Source organism: Hyperolius riggenbachi, chromosome 3 (assembly GCF_040937935.1).
Source record: "Hyperolius riggenbachi isolate aHypRig1 chromosome 3, aHypRig1.pri, whole genome shotgun sequence".
NCBI lineage: Eukaryota > Metazoa > Chordata > Amphibia > Anura > Hyperoliidae > Hyperolius > Hyperolius riggenbachi.
Genome location: NC_090648.1, coordinates 250,898,813 through 250,917,301, shown reverse-complemented (window position 1 = coordinate 250,917,301; position 18,489 = coordinate 250,898,813). Strand labels below are relative to the sequence as shown.

Below are 18,489 nucleotides of genomic sequence, written 5' to 3'. Positions count from 1 at the left end.
TTTCTCAGGTGCAAGTTGTGTGTGTTTAAAGGGAACCTTATCTGAGAGGGTTATGGAGGCTGACATATTTATTTCCTAGGCAAACATGATGGTATACCAATTGCTGTAGCTCTGCCCCTGGCACAAAATAGGATAGCGTGATAATAAACTCGGGTCCACTGTAAGGCTTAATAACTGTATTGTGTTTGCTTTTAGAGACCTATTGAGGTGGACACACCAACCCAGATATCTTTGGTTGATGAAGCCACTGGTGATGTAAGTATTGATGGTGTTATGTTATTTATGAAACTGAAATACAGCCACAGTGGCTTGTGTGTGCATTTTTTTATTTTTTACATTGTATAAACCTAGTAAATGTGTCTTGTAATCTTTTTGTGTTTTCACTTGTGGGCACTTTTACTTATGTGCTAGTGCTTTCTTCTTCAGCATTACCCTGCTTGTCTTGTCAACCCCTCTGCTGTTCTTTGTAGTGCCCTCTCTTAGGCTACCGCATCTCCTTTTTGAAATGAAAAACTCTTCTCTTACTTTATGTGAACCTGCCTTCCCATAGATTAATGCTAAATTCCAGTTTGTTAAAAAGTAGTAATTTTTACACGCAGGTAATGCTTTAAAATATTCTTTTATGTACCTAAGAGTACATACAAAAATGTTAGTTTAGGGAGTTTAATCCCACCTTTAAAGGAACACTATCACATATTTATTTATTTTTTTACTTTTTTCGTTAACACCTTTTAATAGACACAAGGGACTTCGTAATGACAAATAGTGGTAGTAAAAAGGAAAAAAATTCCTTCAGCTTATCACTTCTTATGAAGAGCTAGGGTGTCAGGTGACTCTGACAGGCTGCGGGCAGCAACAAGAATGTGTAATGCCAGGTACACAACATACAATTTTCTGTTAGATATACCTGCCAGATCGATTTTTTTTTTTTTTTTTTTTTTTTCTTTTATCGATTTTCATAGAACTGAATGAAAATCGATTACAAAAGATCAAAAAACTGATCGAAATTCAGATCGGACATGTTGTAAATCTAATAGAAAATTGTATGGTGTGTAGCTAGCATAAGAAGCTCTCTCTTTCCTCTGCACACTGTCCTGTGTGGATAGACAATGCACACTATGCTGACAGGAGAGTCTTGTGGCCGGGCGGATTTTATGCTGGGAATACACGGCTCGTTTCTGAACCATTTAGATGGCTCGATAGATAATTTCCGACACCTCCGATCTCCCGTCCGATTGTTTCGCTGCTCTATTCTATATTGAGCACAATGGAAGAGAATCGCCTGCGGAATCGAGCTGGGAATCGATCAAGCGGTAAAATCGAGCCGTGTATGCCCAGCATTAGACAGTTTGATTCAATGATCTGCCTGCCCACAAGATTCTCCTGTCAGCATAGTGTGCATTGTTTATCCAAGCAGGACAGTGTGCAGAGGAAGGAGAGCGCTTCTTACACATTCTTATTGCTGTCTGCAGCCTGTCACAGTCACCTGACACCCTTGCTCTCCATAAAGACTGATACCAATGCAGTGTGAAAGTAGATGGGAAGAGAAGTGCGTTCTTCAAGCAGGGTCGAGGAGTCAGGCAGGGCTGCAGTCTGAGCCCAACACTCTTTAACATATACATTAACCAACTGGCTGTAGCCCTGGAATCCTTCCCAGCTCCAGGCCTCCTCCTGCATGACCGTGAGGTGAAGTTCCTGCTGTATGCAGATGACCTTGTGCTGCTCTCCCCAACAGAGAAAGGACTACAGGACAGCCTGTCAGTATTGGAGACTTTCTGTACCACATGGGCACTGCCCATCAACCCAAAGAAGACAAAAGTGATGGTGTTCCAGAGGAAGAATGGAAATAAAACCCCTACCTCCTCATTTATATTAAATGGCTCCCCACTGGTGTCCACTAACAGCTACACCTACCTGGGGCTGGAGATCAACCAATCAGGAAGCTTTAAACCAGCAGTACAGGCCCTGAAAAACAAAGCCCGCAGAACATTTTATGCCATCAGAAGACAGCTTTACCACCTAAAACCACCAGTGAGAGTGTGGGCAAAGATATTCGACAGCATCATCACCCCAATCCTGCTCTATAGCAGTGAGGTATGGGGCCCGGTCACCTACCCTGACCAATCAAAATGGGACTCCAGCCCAACAGAAATCTTCCATCTAGAGTTCTGCAAGTATCTCCTCCAAGTCCATCGAAGCACTTCAAACTCAGCTTGCCGGGCAGAGCTAGGCAGGTTCCCACTATGGCTTACTATCCAGCAGAGGGCACTCTCATACTGGGCGCATATACAGAGCAGCAACCCCAGCACTTACCACCATAAAGCCTCACTGAGCCAGGGGGGCGAGGCCATACCACGCGCTCTCAAGCAAAGCATCAGCAGCCAGCCCAGCCAAGGCCACCAACACAGGCTGACAAAAGCCCAAATAAAACAGACTATAGAAAGCTGCAAGGAACGATACATAGAGGAATGGAGAAGTGACATAAAGAATTCCAAGAAACTCGCTGTCTATCAATCACTACAGAGGGAGTACACAATGGCTCCATATCTGGGGAGGCTACATCACCACAAAGACAGACAGGTCTTGAGTTTGTACCGTCTGAGTGCCCACAGCCTGGAGATAGAGACAGGGCGGCACAGACAGACATGGAAGCCCCGGGAGGAGAGACTGTGCAGACAATGCGACCAGGAGGTCTTGGAGGATGAGGCCCACTTCCTGCTACACTGCAGCAAATATGCACCTGTGAGGACCGCCCACTTCCAGAGACTCTCCGCCCACATCCAGGATTTTACCTCCACAGATGAGGAGCGGAAACTCTACATCCTACTGGGGGAGGAGGAAACAACTGTGCAAATAGCTGCCCGATATGTCACAGCCTGCCACCAACTGAGAGGAACATGATACCACATGGACTGTATTCCCCCCCAATACCCCCCTATGGACTGTATATCCCAGTCCCCCATGCTGCCCCTTACATCATCCACACACCTATGGACTATATACCCCAACTCCCTATATCCTTCCCTATTCCCACAAACCCCCCCCCCCATGTTAATGTTTTGTCTTGTTTTGCTTTGGCAATGCTAAATGTATTTGGTCCTGCCAATAAAGCTTTTTTGGATTTGGATTTGGATTTTTTTTTCTTTTACCAACCACTATATTTCATTACGAAGTCCCTTCTGCCTATTAAAGGTGTTTAGAAAAAAAGAAACATTTTGATAGGGTTCCTTTTAAGTGGGAATCTGACAGCATTGAGCTCATTATCTAGACATACATATGTACAATTGAAGGATGAGTATACAAGATGGACTATTTTCACATGTGCTAGGCTTTTAAATATGGACTGCGTGCTTAAATCCCTACTAAAGGCACAGTTAATCCCACTGCTAATGCTGACTGCTTTCAGCACTGCCCTGCATGTTTTACCACCCCTGTTCCCATTTTTTATAGTGTAAGGAGTGTGTGTAATCTACTGTCACTCCCATGTGCCCAACTTTTATGCCGGAACTAAAGCTAAAGGGCTGTCAAGGCAAATAATCTATTGTGTGTATGGGTGGCCCTTGAGGTTGCCTAAAGATCCAGCATGCCAAAACATTAAGTGACAGCGATCCCCATGCGCATTGTTCGCCTCCTAACCTGCACTGGACAATCTGCAGCAATGAGCTTGAGCCTGATGGTCGACACTAATAGTGCATGTTTTCTACCTGAAGTCCATGTATCTTCTGTAGTCGATTCACTGATGCTGTGTATCACATGTGCATGCCACCTAGCATTATTGATCTTCTACTCTGGGTGGGGTTGGGGAGGGAACCAATAACCTCAGTTTAGATCTATACATCACAATAGATTGTGCATATGTAGTTTAGAAAGAAAAATTTTTTCAGCCGGGTGGCATGAAAAAGTAGCCGGGTGGGGAAGCAAGGGCCCTTTTCCACTAGGTAGTGCGATCGCAAATGCGCTGCGATCACGCAACCTACACTTTACACTACCCGTGATTGCTCCATATAGCTGCTGGGAACGGAGCACGATCGCCCGACAACTGTGATTCAGAAAAATACGACGCATGCTAGTGGGAGTTGAGCACCGCGATTTACATGTTATCACGGTGCTCATCAAAACGGCTGCGATCCACTTTCTGAAGCGGATCGCAGGTAGTGGAACAGGGCCCTAAGGTCATGCTGGGTGGAAAAGAAGGGTAATGCCGAAGTGGTGTGGGTGGGTAAGTCAGGCTGGTGGGTTGAGTAAGTGGGTAGGTAGGTCTAGGGTAGGCTTGTGGTCAGGTTGGTGGGCTATTGGGGAGGTGGTCAGGCTTGTGGGCTAGTGGTGGTCAGGCTGGTGGGCTAGTGGGGAGGTGGTCAGGCTGGTGAGCTAGTGGGGTGGTGATTGGGCTAGTGGGGAGGTGGTCAGGCTGGTGAGCTAGTGGGATGGTGATTGGGCTGGTGGGCTAGTGGGGAGGTGGTCAGGCTGGTGGGCTAGTGGTCAGGCTAGTGGGGTGGGTTGTCAGGCTGGTGGGCTAGTGGTCAGGCTGGTGAGCTAGTGGGGTGGTGATTAGGCTGGTGGGCTAGTGGGGAGGTGGTCAGGCTGGCGAGCTAGTGGGGTGGTGATTGGGCTGGTGGGCTAGTGGGGAGGTGGTCAGGCTGGTGGGCTAGTGGTCAGGCTAGTGGGGTGGGTTGTCAGGCTGGTGGGCTAGTGGTCAGGCTGGTGAGCTAGTGGGGTGGTGATTAGGCTGGTGGGCTAGTGGGGAGGTGGTCAGGCTGGCGAGCTAGTGGGGTGGTGATTGGGCTAGTGGGGAGGTGGTCAGGCTGGTGGGCTAGTGGGGAGGTGGTCAGGCTGGTGGGCTAGTGGTCAGGCTAGTGGGTTAGTTGGGTGGGTTGTCAGGCTGGTGAGCTAGTGGGGTGGTGATTAGGCTGGTGGGCTAGTGGAGAGGTGGTTAGGCTGGTGGGGAGGGTGTGCAACTCACCTCGTACCCCCCCCCCCCCCCCCACTGTGTAGCTTCAGGAGCAGCGCTGCTTGTTTTTTTTTTTTTGTTGTTTTTTTTTTTTGCGAGAGTGCCCAGCGCGGTAGCCGGGCACCGGTGATGACAACTGGAAGAGCCAGCCGGGCGGTAATTGAATTTACCCGGGTGGCCCGCCCACTTGTTTGATCCTAGGGAGAACACTGGACCAGTTGCTGTTGAAATTTGATTTTTATGGTGACGATACCGCTTTAAAGGGGCACAACGGCGAAAAATTGTAAAATATGTGCAAACATATACAAATAAGAAGTACATTCTTTTTTCCAGAGTAAAATGAGCCATAAAATACTTTTCTCCTATGTCGCTGTCACTTACAGTAGGTGGTAGAAATCTGACAAGTGACAGGTTTTGGATTAGTCCATCGCTTCATAGGGGATTCTCAGGGATTTATTTATTTTCAAAAGCACTTAGTGCACTCTGTCCAACTGCCAAAAATCTGTGTAGCGGGCAGGGAGGCTGGCCAGCATCATTGTTTATATCCTTTTTAGGGAATATCTTTATAAAGAGTAAAAGCCCTGCTGGGAATCCCCCATGAAGAGATGGACTAGTCCAAAACCTGTTGCTGTCAGATTTATACTACCTATTGTAAGTGACAGCAACATAGGAAAAAAGTAATTTATGGCTCATTTTACTCTGGAAAAAAATGTACTTCTTATTTGTCTGTTTGCACATATTTTAAATTTTAAAATTTTTCACCATAGTACCCCTTTAAACGTTTATTATGCAGTATAACAGGAATAATTCATGTAATTTTTTTTATTTATTTTTTTTTATTTCATTTTTTAGAAAGAAGATGTCTTGGTCACACTTTTACCAGCCGGCCACTGTCCAGGATCAGTAATGTAACCTACTCAGTAATACTTTTTGTTATGTCGTTTACTTGCTAACTTACCTTGTAGCCATTGCAAGATGAGACGCCACATGACCCATATCAAATGGAAAACAGTACCCAAATCCCTTTTACACGTGGGACACAGTTTAGATCTGTCAGGTAGAAGGCATGTAGTTGTGCAGTAGTATGGAGAACTCTGTAGACCAGTTTCAGGGGCGGGGGTGAAGAAAGATGTCAGCTAACACTCATGATTACCAAGGTCAGTTGCAGTTCCTGTTATGAAAATTCAATCTTGTCTACTCCGTCTTCCTCATGAGGCCATGTCCTTTCCCATCTCCTTATGCTGGCATGCCTCCTCTCATCTCCTTATGCAGGAGCTGGAAAATACTCTTGTGGTATGGGAACAAAATACTCTTGTGGTATCGGACCAAATACTCTTGTGGTATGAGAAAAGGCCCGGAGGCCCAAATCAAATTTAGTGAAACTTTGGGGTTCCATCTTGTTTTTGTACAGTTTTCACGTTTGTGTGAATAAAGGACAGTTTACTGTAAAAGTTAGACTGCTGCTGTGATCTCTGTTCTATTTATTTTATGTAATAAGGTGGTTAGTGAGACTTCAGCATACAGAAATGGTTTGGAGATGTGGCTAATTAGGCAATCCAGTTCCTTCCATCCCAGCCTGCCAAAACTTGACTAACCGGTTTTTGTTGGCCTAGTGCTTTCCAATCTATAAATCCTGTTTCCCTGATCTGAAAATGCTGTGCATTCAATGATTTAGTTAAAATGTTTCTTTTGTGTATGGATTATTGTTTTGGCAGTATCCTTTTACATTTTTTTTTACCCTGTATAGTTTGAGTTCTGTTCAGGGTGTGTGGGTTTAGTTTGAAGTTAGCAATAACAGGAAGAGGCCCCAATGAGGACACTTCTTGATGATGAGCTACTAGTTGTACAGCCACAATAAACTGCTGTTACAGGTGTTTGTCACTACAACTGAAATGCTGCTGCTATTTGAACTCTGGTGCTGTAGGATTTGCTGAAGAAATTTGGTCTCATTATTATACTTTCAACTGCTGTTTCATAGGCGGTTATTTGATATAGATATAGCCAAATGCTGTCCTTATATAACATTCCAGTTTTATCCTGTGGTAAAACACATGACCAAACAGCAGAGTTCTCCAGCTATTGCCTTTCTGTAGCCATTTAAAAAAAAATAAAGGACACCTGAAGTGAGAGGATATGGTGGCTGCCATGTCTATTTTCTCTTAAACAATGCTAGCTCCCTGGTAATCCTGCTGATCTCTTTGGCTGCAGGTGTGTCTGAATTGCTCACCTGAAACAAGCATGTGGCTAATCAGGTCAGAGATCTCTGATCTGCATGTTTAGCATCTGTGGCTTAATACCAGCATCTGTTATAAACTGAAGCTGTGCTTTGTAGGGGGCATAAACAATTACTCACCAGGCATTCCGTTCCCCTCTGTCCCCCGTCGCTTTTCTCCGGTCCTTCAAATTGTCCTGGGCAACTTCAGCAACTTCAAACCCGGACATACTACGCCACGCATGTGCAGTATGTCCATTCTGCTCCCCTGTGACCACAGGACAGGAGCGCTCACTCCCCCCGCGTCTCCAGTCAGTGCTCCTGTCCTGTGACATCGCTACACGGCCACAGGGGAGCATCGGGGTCCCAGGTGTCATGTCTCGTACATTTATATCTGGATAGTGTCCTGTACGTTTTGTATTTGAATAGCGACAGTCACGGATCATTATTTTTCTAGTATTGTAACAGAGCCAAAATAATTTATGCAAGTATTACCTTATTGATCAGAGCCTCATTTTAAAACCTTTTCTGATACTTAGCATTAGGCAGGGGACACACTTGTCTTTCAGTTTTCTGCATGAATTATTTGCACACAATGTGTGTCCCCTACCTTAATCGGCACTGGAGAAATCCCAGGAAGCGGGTAGCTAAGGTGTCTTGAGAATTATGGCTGGTGTTCACCCCTGCTATCAATACGTTCAAGTGGATCCGAGGTGAACTTTTACTGATTGCATAATTGTGTTCCTTTCCTATTGTTTATAGGGCATTCCTCAAGCCAAATACTTTTTTGTTTTTGTGTTAATACTCTAATTCCCTATAAACTAAATATACCACACCCACAGGTTTTCAGAGAGCACTGGCAGTAGCAAGGGCTCATGGGAGCTCAGTCTGGGCAGCAGGAGGAGGTGTTCCTAGCCATTGATTTCAGAGGCAGAGGGGAGGAGGGGGGATTAGGTTTTTACACAGCCTGAGTGCTCAAGATGCAGATAAGCCTGCCTCTGTGTAATGTTTACAAACAACATGGCTGCTGTCATTGTATCACAGGAAGAAATAATCATTTTCTATTAAAGCTGTTTACAGCTAGATTTGCTGTGTAAACTATCTAAACTTTAGATAAGATATATATAGACAAGTTACTTGTTATAGTTAGATTTTCATCTCAGATCCGCTTTTTATGCTTAGCAAGTTGTTATTTCAAAGTATGGCAGATGTGTTCCTAAGATACGCACCTCATAATGTGGTTGCACCTTTTGTCAGCATCTTAAAAGCCACTCTAGAAGTGCTTGGGACCTCCTCATCTGACCCGTGTTCTGATGTTATGTCTTACGGCTCTTTCGCAACACACTTTTTTTTAAAGCTCATGCAAAAACAAAATATGCATATGGGTTTTATCAGAAAAAAACACATTAGCTTTCAGACTTTGCTTTTCAGACTATGCACACATAATATATGCATTGGTACAAACACACATAGTGGTCTAAGGAGCCCTGAAGCATTTCATTTTTTTTTTTAAAGGGAACTGGAAAGCCAGAAGATGACCCAGCACCTTCTTGATAATGCATTATAAGCTCTTTATTGAAGCATCATAAGATAGGCAGGATACAACATAAAAAGAGGCTAACGCATCCCAAAGCAATGTTTCAGGTGGACGTCCTCCCTTTGTCAAGCCTGCAAAGCTTTTGATACAATGATCAAACTTCCCCCCTTTATAAAGTGGGCCCAAAAACAATAAGCCAATCAGGACAAGGACAGTAACGCTGGGTCGGCCAATCAGAGGCAAGACTGGCACAGAGGCAGATACAAAAGTCAGGAGGACCTGATGGGGAACTGATAACCACCAGTTTCCACCAATCAGGAACATCCTGACCAAGAAGGCAACCACTCCAGAAAAAAACAGACTATCAACAGGTAGTGATGTAAAAATGGTCAGCACACTATAGCAGCCAATATTATTGCGTCACTCAAAAATACGCATCGGTGTTCGAATGCATAAAAATATACGCATAAAAATGCACCAACCAATGAAAATTTAAACAATGTAAATACACGTAAGCGTCAAACGCGTAAAAATATACGCAATGGGTAATCGCCGCTCAAAATCAAATCATCAAAAAGATAAAGAGCCGAGCTAGTAGAAAACCTTGATAATCCAGATTGGCCAAAAAATCCCGAGAAGAAAAAAAAAAAAAAAATGCCAGTCAAGCATAAGAAAGGGCGACCCAGCGCCACTGTCCAATAAAAAGCACCACTTATTTTAAATATAGGGTCCCAACTCATACTCACGATTAAGACCCCTGGGAGACAAGGGTGCAACCTGCATCTTGGCTTTTCCGTTTCATTTTTTTTAAAGGCATTGTTACGTTATAAATTTTGTGAGGATGGATGAGGAGATCCTCAAGGACTACAACAGAGATTTTACAGGTAGATGCTGGTATACTATTGTGTCTGTTTGCAAAACATATACACCCTGAAAGAATTTTCAATAAACCCATTGTTCCCTTTCCCCTCTTTGTGAATAATGAGCCTAGGTTCTCACATCTGTTTCTACGTTTTCAGGTTTTTATTCCAGGGACAAAAGGGCACTGTGCTGTACACAGGAGATTTCAGACTGGCGAGGGGGGAAGTGGCACGTATGGAGCTCTTGCATTCAGGAAACAGGTGCATGCAGTTTATGGTGTATTGTCTTCTGTGCATAGCATGCAGTATACCCTGAGAATGTGCACAAGTTGTGCTTATAATCTTTAGTTGTACTAAGACCATGATCATCAAAAACCAATAAACGTTAAAATACGCCTGTACACAGACATATAAGGCGTACATTTGTCCCACAGTGGAATGCTAGGAATTGCTTTTTTCTATGTCACTATTATTTACATTGGGTACTATTCATCTGACAGCTCTGAAACTTATTGAAAGTCTTGTCATTATTCCATCTCTTCTTGGGGAATTCTCAGGATTTCCTTTACTTTTAAAATCTCTTCCGCGACGGCAGTGGCAAGCAAGTAGGCAGGCCAGCCAACGTTGTTGTGTATAAATTCTTTCCAGGGACTGCCTATGAATAGAATAAAGGAAACTAAGAATTCCCCATTAAGAGACGTACTGATCCAAACCCTCTTGGTAAGCGACTTAGAGCTGTCATATTAATAATACTGACACAAGAAAAAAGTAGTACACATACTGGTATATAGTACAAATCTTGAGTGACAACCAAGGAGACGTGACCTGATGAGATTAGACATGTGTATGTACAGTGCCAAGTACACAAATAACTATGCTGTGTTCCTTTTTTTTTTTTCTTTCTTTCTTTCTTTCTCTGTCTGAAAAAGTTAAACATCAGGTACGCAAATGACAGCTTTTGTCAGGGTCAGACTATTGCATAACCTTCACTGATAAGTAATTACAGCCATAAAACACTTTGCTGTCAGTAAATGACTTCTGAGAGCAGGAAAGCGATAAAAAGGGTCAATAATTCATAGATTTGAGCTCTGGCATACTTCAATGATGGTGTCCTTGAGCAGAGACAATGTAACAGTAAAAACTTAAAAACTAGGTTTAATTATAAAATAAAACTGAGGCATCTAAAAAAGTTATTTTTAGGAGAAGGATAGATGCAATTGTTTTTCTCATCAGTGAACTTTCACCTCAGATGTCCTATAAATGTATGTATACATGTGTATTTTTTACATTTTACAGTGTTTTTCAATAGTAGTCACTTAACATCTTGTGTTGCTGTGGACCAGTAGCTTGTATTGCACTGATGAGGTATGACAAAGCCATCTCCTGGGATAATATGGTGTTACCCAACTGATTCACATGCATATCTCTCATCAGTTGCAATTAAAGTTCAGAGCTACCTGTCTTGGTAACTATTACAAAGCAGTGGAACAAGCTTTGGCTTTTCCTTTTTACTGTCATCTATGGTTTAATATACAGTTCTCATTTGCATCAAGTGTTTCTTTTCTGTCATTAGACCGAATGAGTGATGTAAATATAATGGGGTTTTTAAGATGCAGACACACAGAGGGCAGGCTACCATACACTTGTCTTCACTGGGTGACCTTATTTGCAGCCCATAAAGAAACAGCAGCATATGGTAGAGGAAGGCTAAAGGTGGCCACTAACGGTCCAATTTCTAGCGAAAAATCGTTCGAGCGATCAGAAATTCTGATCGGACGAAAAATCGTTCACTACACCATCAACTAACCAATCATTGCTTCCTATCTATCACGACCACCAAGAAAATCCAAATTTTCGTTCGACGAAAATTCATTCAGGCGACATTTTTTTCACTCGTTCATAATCGATTGTGTCCACCAATGGAGATTATTTACAACCAATCTGATCAGAATTTCTGATCGCTCGAACGGTTTTTCGCTAGAAATTGGACCGTTAGTGGCCAGCTTAAGCTTCATACACACGCTAGATAGTTCTTGGCAGAGGAGGACTGCCTCTGCTGAGTGTGTACAGCAGCCCCCAACCTGCAGGCTAGTGATGCATCTGTACAGAACTCGACCTTGAACTGTTCCCGATTTTATTTTTTATTTTTTTTACTTTTTATTTATTTATTTTTTTAGGTGACATCAGCTCAAAGGTTGTACTAAGATTAAAAACATAGTAAGGATGATAGATGTGGGAGGATGTGAATCCACGTGAATACAAACCTGCCGTTAGTGTTCACAGGGTTAATTTTCTGCTTCTGACATGTAGAATTTAAAAAAATCGAGAGTACATTACCTATACAAAAATGTCATCGTTTGTTGTTTTTTTTTTTTTTTTTTTTTTTGCTTAGGTGTGTACAAATGTTGTTGTTATTATTATTATTTATTTATATAGCGCCAACATATTCCGCAGCGCTTTAAAAGCACAATAAGACGACAAGGGGAACATAGATATACTAACAAATTGTAAAACAGAGTTCCAAGCAGCACAAATATTGTGACAAAAACAGTAAACATTAGGAGGAGGACGACCCTGCCCTTGCGAGCTTACAATCTAGTGGCGAGCTTACAAGTACAAATGTGCAGTTAATGTTTATTTGTAATACTCCATGTTTATAATGGAGAAAAGTTATCAATATAAATAAGCAAAAAAATACTATATATGTAAAGTAAATCCTAAATATTACCTATCCTATACTGAAAATGTCTGTTTCCCTCAGAGTAAAGGAAATCGACAGTGTTTATCTGGATACAACCTTCTGTGATCCTAAATTTTTCCAGATTCCCAGCAGGGTGAGTGCATATTATTTGGTTTGAATGTTCTCTTCCATTCCTGAGTTTGGCATGATTTTTGTATGATGTGTATGGTTCTTGCTTTCTGTAGGAGGAATGTTTACATGGGATTGCCGAGTTAGTACACAGCTGGATAACGCTCAGTCCCCATCATGTTGTTTGGCTTAACTGCAAAGCAGCTTACGGATATGAGTATTTATTCACAAACCTGAGTGAGGAATTTGGAGCAAAGGTAAGATTCTCATTGAAGTGAACATGACACCAAGTGGCAGGCCAGGGCTGTGGAGTCAGTACAGAAATACTCCGACTCCTCAGTTTGATTCCTCCGACTCCCCTAATTTGCATATAACAATCTTGTTGATTGTAAGTATGTAACATAACAGGCATTTCATCACCGCCAAAGCTTAGGAATTTTGTCGCTATATTAAGATGGCATCTGCTTTTGAGAACAAGAAACTTCTAGCCAGGAATCTGACACTCTATCCCAGGCATGGGCAAACTTGACCCTGCAGCTGTTAAGGAACTACAAATCCCACAATGCATTTACCTTTGAGTCATGACTGTGGCTGTCAGAGTCCTGCAATGCATTGTGGGGCTTGTAGTTCCTCAACATCTGGAGGGCCAAGTTTGACCATGCCTGCTCTATCCTGTCAGCCATCCCGGCCTTTCATTGCCAACGTGACTGTCCCAGCTTGTCGTTTGTATAATAAGATTATATGCATACGAAGAGTCGCACACCATTAGTGGGGGTATAAAAAGATTAACCAGAGCCCCATATCAGCCAGGTACCATCGTGTAGCCCCTCCACCTTCCAGAAAAATGCCTCTACCTTCTTTATATCTGATGGGGAAAAAGGCAAGGGCCATTTTCTGCAATTTTGGATTTCAGTGAATCTTATTGTTGAGACATTCTAAATTTAAGCATTAGCATACATTAAATTAGCATAGGTAAGTTGAAATCAAAACTAGTCAAGACAAGAGTACTTGTACAGGGGGAAGACAGTAACAAAGAACATTGATCGGGCCATAGGAAATCTAACTGTGGGTACATCTAACAGTGATATGCAGGAATTCTGCAGGAGAATAAGGGTGTTCTTCCTGTATTACACATTCTTCATGCACAATCTGAACCAGGTGATGGGCACAATGAATGCAGAGGTGGTGTCTAACGTTCTCAGCAGATTCTCAACAGCTCTGCAGGGAGTGCATATGTAGATTATAGTACTACTGTGTAACTTGCTGTATTCTTCAGACCATAAGACGCACTTTTCCACCCCCAAAAAGTGTTCGGGGGGGGGGGGGGTTAGTCACTGCATCTTATGGTTCCAAGCTGTCCCCCTGTGGCCTCCTTTGCCCCCTGTCTCGTCTGTCCTACTTTACCCCATCTCTTCTGTCCTCTGTAGTCTATCCTGTGCCCACCTAGTAGATTATATACTTGCCAATCAGTGTGAAGGGTGGCAAGAGTTGAGTCCAGTGGTCCCATAGATATAACTTTACAAATATGGTGACTGCTTTATAGCAGCAGTACCAATAACATGTTTTTTGATTGGTTTATTACTTCAGGTTTCTGGACTAAGCACTGCTATTACTGTATACTGTATATGTTATTTATTCTGACTTTTAACTGAGAAATAGAACATTTTATCATATTTTTCTCTTAATAACCATGTACATTTATTAGGAGTTTGAATCAGTGAATTTTTTTCCCAACTCCAGGTATTCAAATTTGCTCCAACTCCTTCATTCCAACTCCACAGCCCTGTGGCAGACTCAGTAATTGCCCATAAAATGTATGTGCACAGAGTATAGTCGGGCATTGCACAAATACTGCAATCTGCATTATGTACGTAATGCACGCACTGCTTTTATAAGTTATGTTATGTATATAATGCGAGTTATTTATGCAACCCCTGTTGCATACTTTACGTAAATGCTAGTAAAACTTGCATGTGCTACCTGCTAACATGAATTTTACCTGCAGTTTGTTGGATGTCTGCCCTCATATCCCTTATAGATTAAAAAATAAATGAAACCATTTAAAATAAAGCATATTTGCTTTATGTCAACAAACTGAATGCTCTTAACATTTATAGTAGATTAAAGTGAACTTTTACTCATTGCATAATTGTGTTCCTTTCCTATTGTTTATAGGGCATTCCTCAAGCCAAACACTTTTTTTTTTGGTTTTAATACCCTAATTCCCTATAAACTAAAGAAGCCACACCCACAGGTTTTCAGAGGGCCAAGGCACTTTCAGACAGTAGCAAGGGCTCATGGGAGCTCAGTCTGGGCAGGAGGAGGGGGAGGTATTACTAGCCAGAGATATCAGAGGCAGAGGGGAGGAGGGAGAGGGGATTTGGTTTTTTTGCTCAAGATGCAGATAAGCCTGCTTCTGTGTAATGTTTACAAACAACATGGCTGCTGTCATTGTATCACAGGAATAATCAATCATATTCTATTAAAGCTGTTTGCAGCTAGATTTGCCTTGTAAACTATCTAAACTTTATATAAGATATAGAGACAAGTTACTTGTTATAGTTAGTTTTTAATCTCGGATCCGCTTTAAGGTTATAGTACACTACGCTTATCTGACACTAGCTGTTTACTTGGTATCCTGAAGTTCTGCTGTGAGTCATTACAGGTCCTCTTCAAGTTTTCAGCAAAGGGCCAATATTTCATAAACTGCAGTAAAATGGGCATTACAAGTAGCATTTTAGGGTCACAATTTTTTTCATAACTTTGTCAAGCATTTATACAACACGTTTATATAAACTATAACCGTATGTATAAAATAAAAAAACTAAGGCCTCCTACAAAGAATAATGGGAGGAGTCTTATATTAAAACGCCCAACCTTAAAGGGGTTCTGTGGGGGTTCCTGAGGAGAAAAACTGCCACTTACCTGGGGCTTCTATCAGCCACCTGCAGTGGTAATGTCACACGCCGTCCTCCTCCCATCCGCCGTTCCCCGCAGCCGACACCGGGCTATTTTTCGGCTGTCACACAGACGAATAATGCGCGTTGCCGCGCCTCCGCTCGCGTCATCTGAGGCTTACTGCGCAGGCGCAGTACAACGGAGCCTTGTACTGCGCTTGCGCAGTAAGCTTCCGATGACGCAGGCGGAAGCGAGCGGGTGCGCGGCCACTGTAGCGCAGCCGCAGTTGGATTCCATGCCGCGCTAGATCGGGGCCGGCGGCGGAGAACGGCAGATGGGAGGACGCCGCCGTGGGACATTACCGCTGCAGGGGGCTGATAGACGCCCAAGGTAAGTGTCTGTTTTCCTCCTTAATAACCCGTAACAGAACTTCTTTAAGTTCTTATAGCGAGTTTCTCAAGCTACTGGTACAAAGAGTGAAAAGTCAGGACAACTCATTACTTTTAAAATAATTAATTTATTAAATATATAAAAGTTGTCAATGATTACAAATCAAATAATATGAATCAAACGATAACCATCAAATAACCACAGGGTACTTCTCGATATAAGCTGACTACACACTTCAGAGCAAAGTTGACCACAGATATTAACCAATAAAATCAGACCATCACAATAGGCTGTGTAACCACAAGATGGCAGGCATTTACTTATTTGCAAGGCTTGATTGTAATGCACAATCTAACAAGGGAAAAATATGTAAGCAGATCTAGCTGGTCTAAAAACCTCAATATATAAAATGTTTAAAGTTTACTGATATGTAAACACTTATTTTATAAAAAAGAATCTGATTTTAAATCAAAGGAAAAAGATATATGAAATTATGCAATTCTGACCTGATCTGTAAATGAAACCTTTATATGTCAACCAATCTTTTATCTCTCACTAACAAGTTATAAGCTTGGAGGAAAAACATACATTAATAAAAAATGTAGAGAAAAATGGACCCAAATCAAACACGGATATTCCTAGTTGCAATTCCAGGAAGGTCACATGTTCAGGGTATTCTATACTAGGTATAGAATCATTGAAAATCCAAGCTCCTAACTTAGTTGGCTTTGATATAATAAAAAATGTATAGTTACCAATAAAATGGAGTAAGGAATCTTGCCACGCCTGCACTGCTAACCCGATCTGGGAGTGGCCTCAAGGCTGGTAGGGCGTGAGAGTCTGGGATCCCTTCTTTCAGAGGTTGAGTGTGTGTCTTTTCTTTTTATCAACAATCCAACCTCCACTGATTAACTAAGATCCAATTGAAGTTGGTGGGCGTATTCTTTCAATTTCTAATTAACTAGCTAATTTAACTATCAGCTTTATATAAATCATGTGACATTATTTCGGAATGTGTAATTTCCTCCAGCAGGGAGCACACTCATATAAGATATATTATTAAAAAATTAAAAGAATAACCTATTGACCTTTTAATACCATGTTCAACACTATGTTGACAATTCATTAAAGGTTCCTTTCTTTAAATTCCTTAACACCTAAAACTGGTCAAGACTAGCTCTCTGGGCAAATTCAGCTGGTCAACAATAAGTTATGACTCTGTTTGAGAACAACCATTTATATTTCCAAGATGTTATCCTAGTAAATATGGTTCTTAAGTGTCTGGTCACAGAGTTAAACATTAGGCTTAAAACACATTGTAGCTCTGACCGTCTCTGGGGAAACCAGTCGGAATTGAGCATAAGCTGATATATGATATTTAAATATATATATCCCCATATACTATCCACTTAACTATATAAAATAATATGGGATAATGCTTATTACATTACTATGCATGACGTGTGTGTGTGTGTGTGTGTGTGTGTGTGTGTGTGTGTGTGTGTGTGTGTGTGTGTGTGTGTGTGTGTGTGTGTATATATATATATATATATATATATATATATATATATATATATATATATATATATATATATATATATATATATATATATATATATTCATTCCTACCTCTAATAAGATAATAAGATTATTCTTTAGTATTTATATAGCGCCAACATCTTCCGCAGCACTGTTCAGAGTATATCGTTTTTTTTTTTTGTCACTAACTGTCCCTCAGAGGAGCTCACAATCTACTCCCTACCATAGTCCTATGTCTTTGTATGTATTGTGTAGTGTATGTGTTGCAGTCTAGGGCCAATTTTAGGGGGGAGCCAGTTAACCTATCCGTATGTTTTTGGGATGTGGGAGGAAACCGCAGTGCCCGGAGGAAACCCACGCAGACACGGGGAGAACATACAAACTCCTTGCAGATGTTGACCTGGCTGGGATTTGAACCAGGGACCCAGCGCTGCAAGGCGAGAGCGCTAACCACTACGCCACCGTGCTGATATAGAAGAAATTCTATATCCGTTCACCTTCTTATTTCAAGCTGCTACTATACAGCCTGCTGCCCTTTGGACTGTAAACAAGGACACTTGGCTTTAGTATTGTCCAAGACAAAGTAAACTTTAAGGGCTCGTTTCCACTAGTGTGGTGTGAATCGCTGGGATTCCACCGCTGACGAAATCGCATGCGGATTCGATTCCGCATGCGTTTTTGCCGCGATTTCGCATAGGAAGGGTATATGCGAATTTAACCATGTCACTGCCTGGTTCAATTTACATTAGTTTTCATGCGAATTTGCACGCGAAATCGCGGAAAAACGCATGTGAGTTTTCTCCCTATCAAATACATAGCCTGCGAATCGCCTGCATTCCTCACGCAGGCGAATTCTGCAGGCTCTACCGTGCAGAAAAATAATGCACAGAAAAACGCTGGAAAAAACTGACAAGTGGAAACAGGGCCATCCACTTGTATTGGCTGTGCGAATCCGCATGCAGACAACGCATGCGGATTCACTCTAGTGGAAACGGGCCCTTGAGATTTGCCTAAAGATTAAGAATAGTCACGTATACCTTGATCAACATTTTGTCAGCAGTCTGAACTTAGTGGAAAGAAACTCTTTGCTTTTCTTTTTGAGTCAGAATTACATTTGATATAAAACAGTATAAAGAAATATATTTCTTACAATCCATATAATGAATCAAACATGCATGCATATATAATATAAATCAGGGTACACTTGCTAATATCTATAATAGACCATGCAATCCTATAAGGCTATATTTTTAAAAGACATTAATTGTTTGTTTTATTTAATAAATCTCTATTAAT

General features: G+C 41.9%; 1 protein-coding gene across 3 annotated transcripts in view; it reads left to right on the top strand.

The window, feature by feature from the left end:
* DCLRE1C (DNA cross-link repair 1C) overlaps positions 1 to 18,489 on the top strand; it is a 32,907-nt gene that overhangs the window by 4,834 nt on the left and 9,584 nt on the right. For all 3 annotated transcript variants that reach the window (XM_068276158.1, XM_068276159.1, XM_068276160.1), the window contains 5 exons: positions 196 to 255; positions 5,801 to 5,856; positions 9,717 to 9,818; positions 12,319 to 12,391; positions 12,483 to 12,623. In XM_068276158.1, coding sequence (XP_068132259.1) covers positions 196 to 255; positions 5,801 to 5,856; positions 9,717 to 9,818; positions 12,319 to 12,391; positions 12,483 to 12,623 — 432 coding nt within the window. The remainder of the gene's footprint in view (positions 1 to 195; positions 256 to 5,800; positions 5,857 to 9,716; positions 9,819 to 12,318; positions 12,392 to 12,482; positions 12,624 to 18,489) is intronic.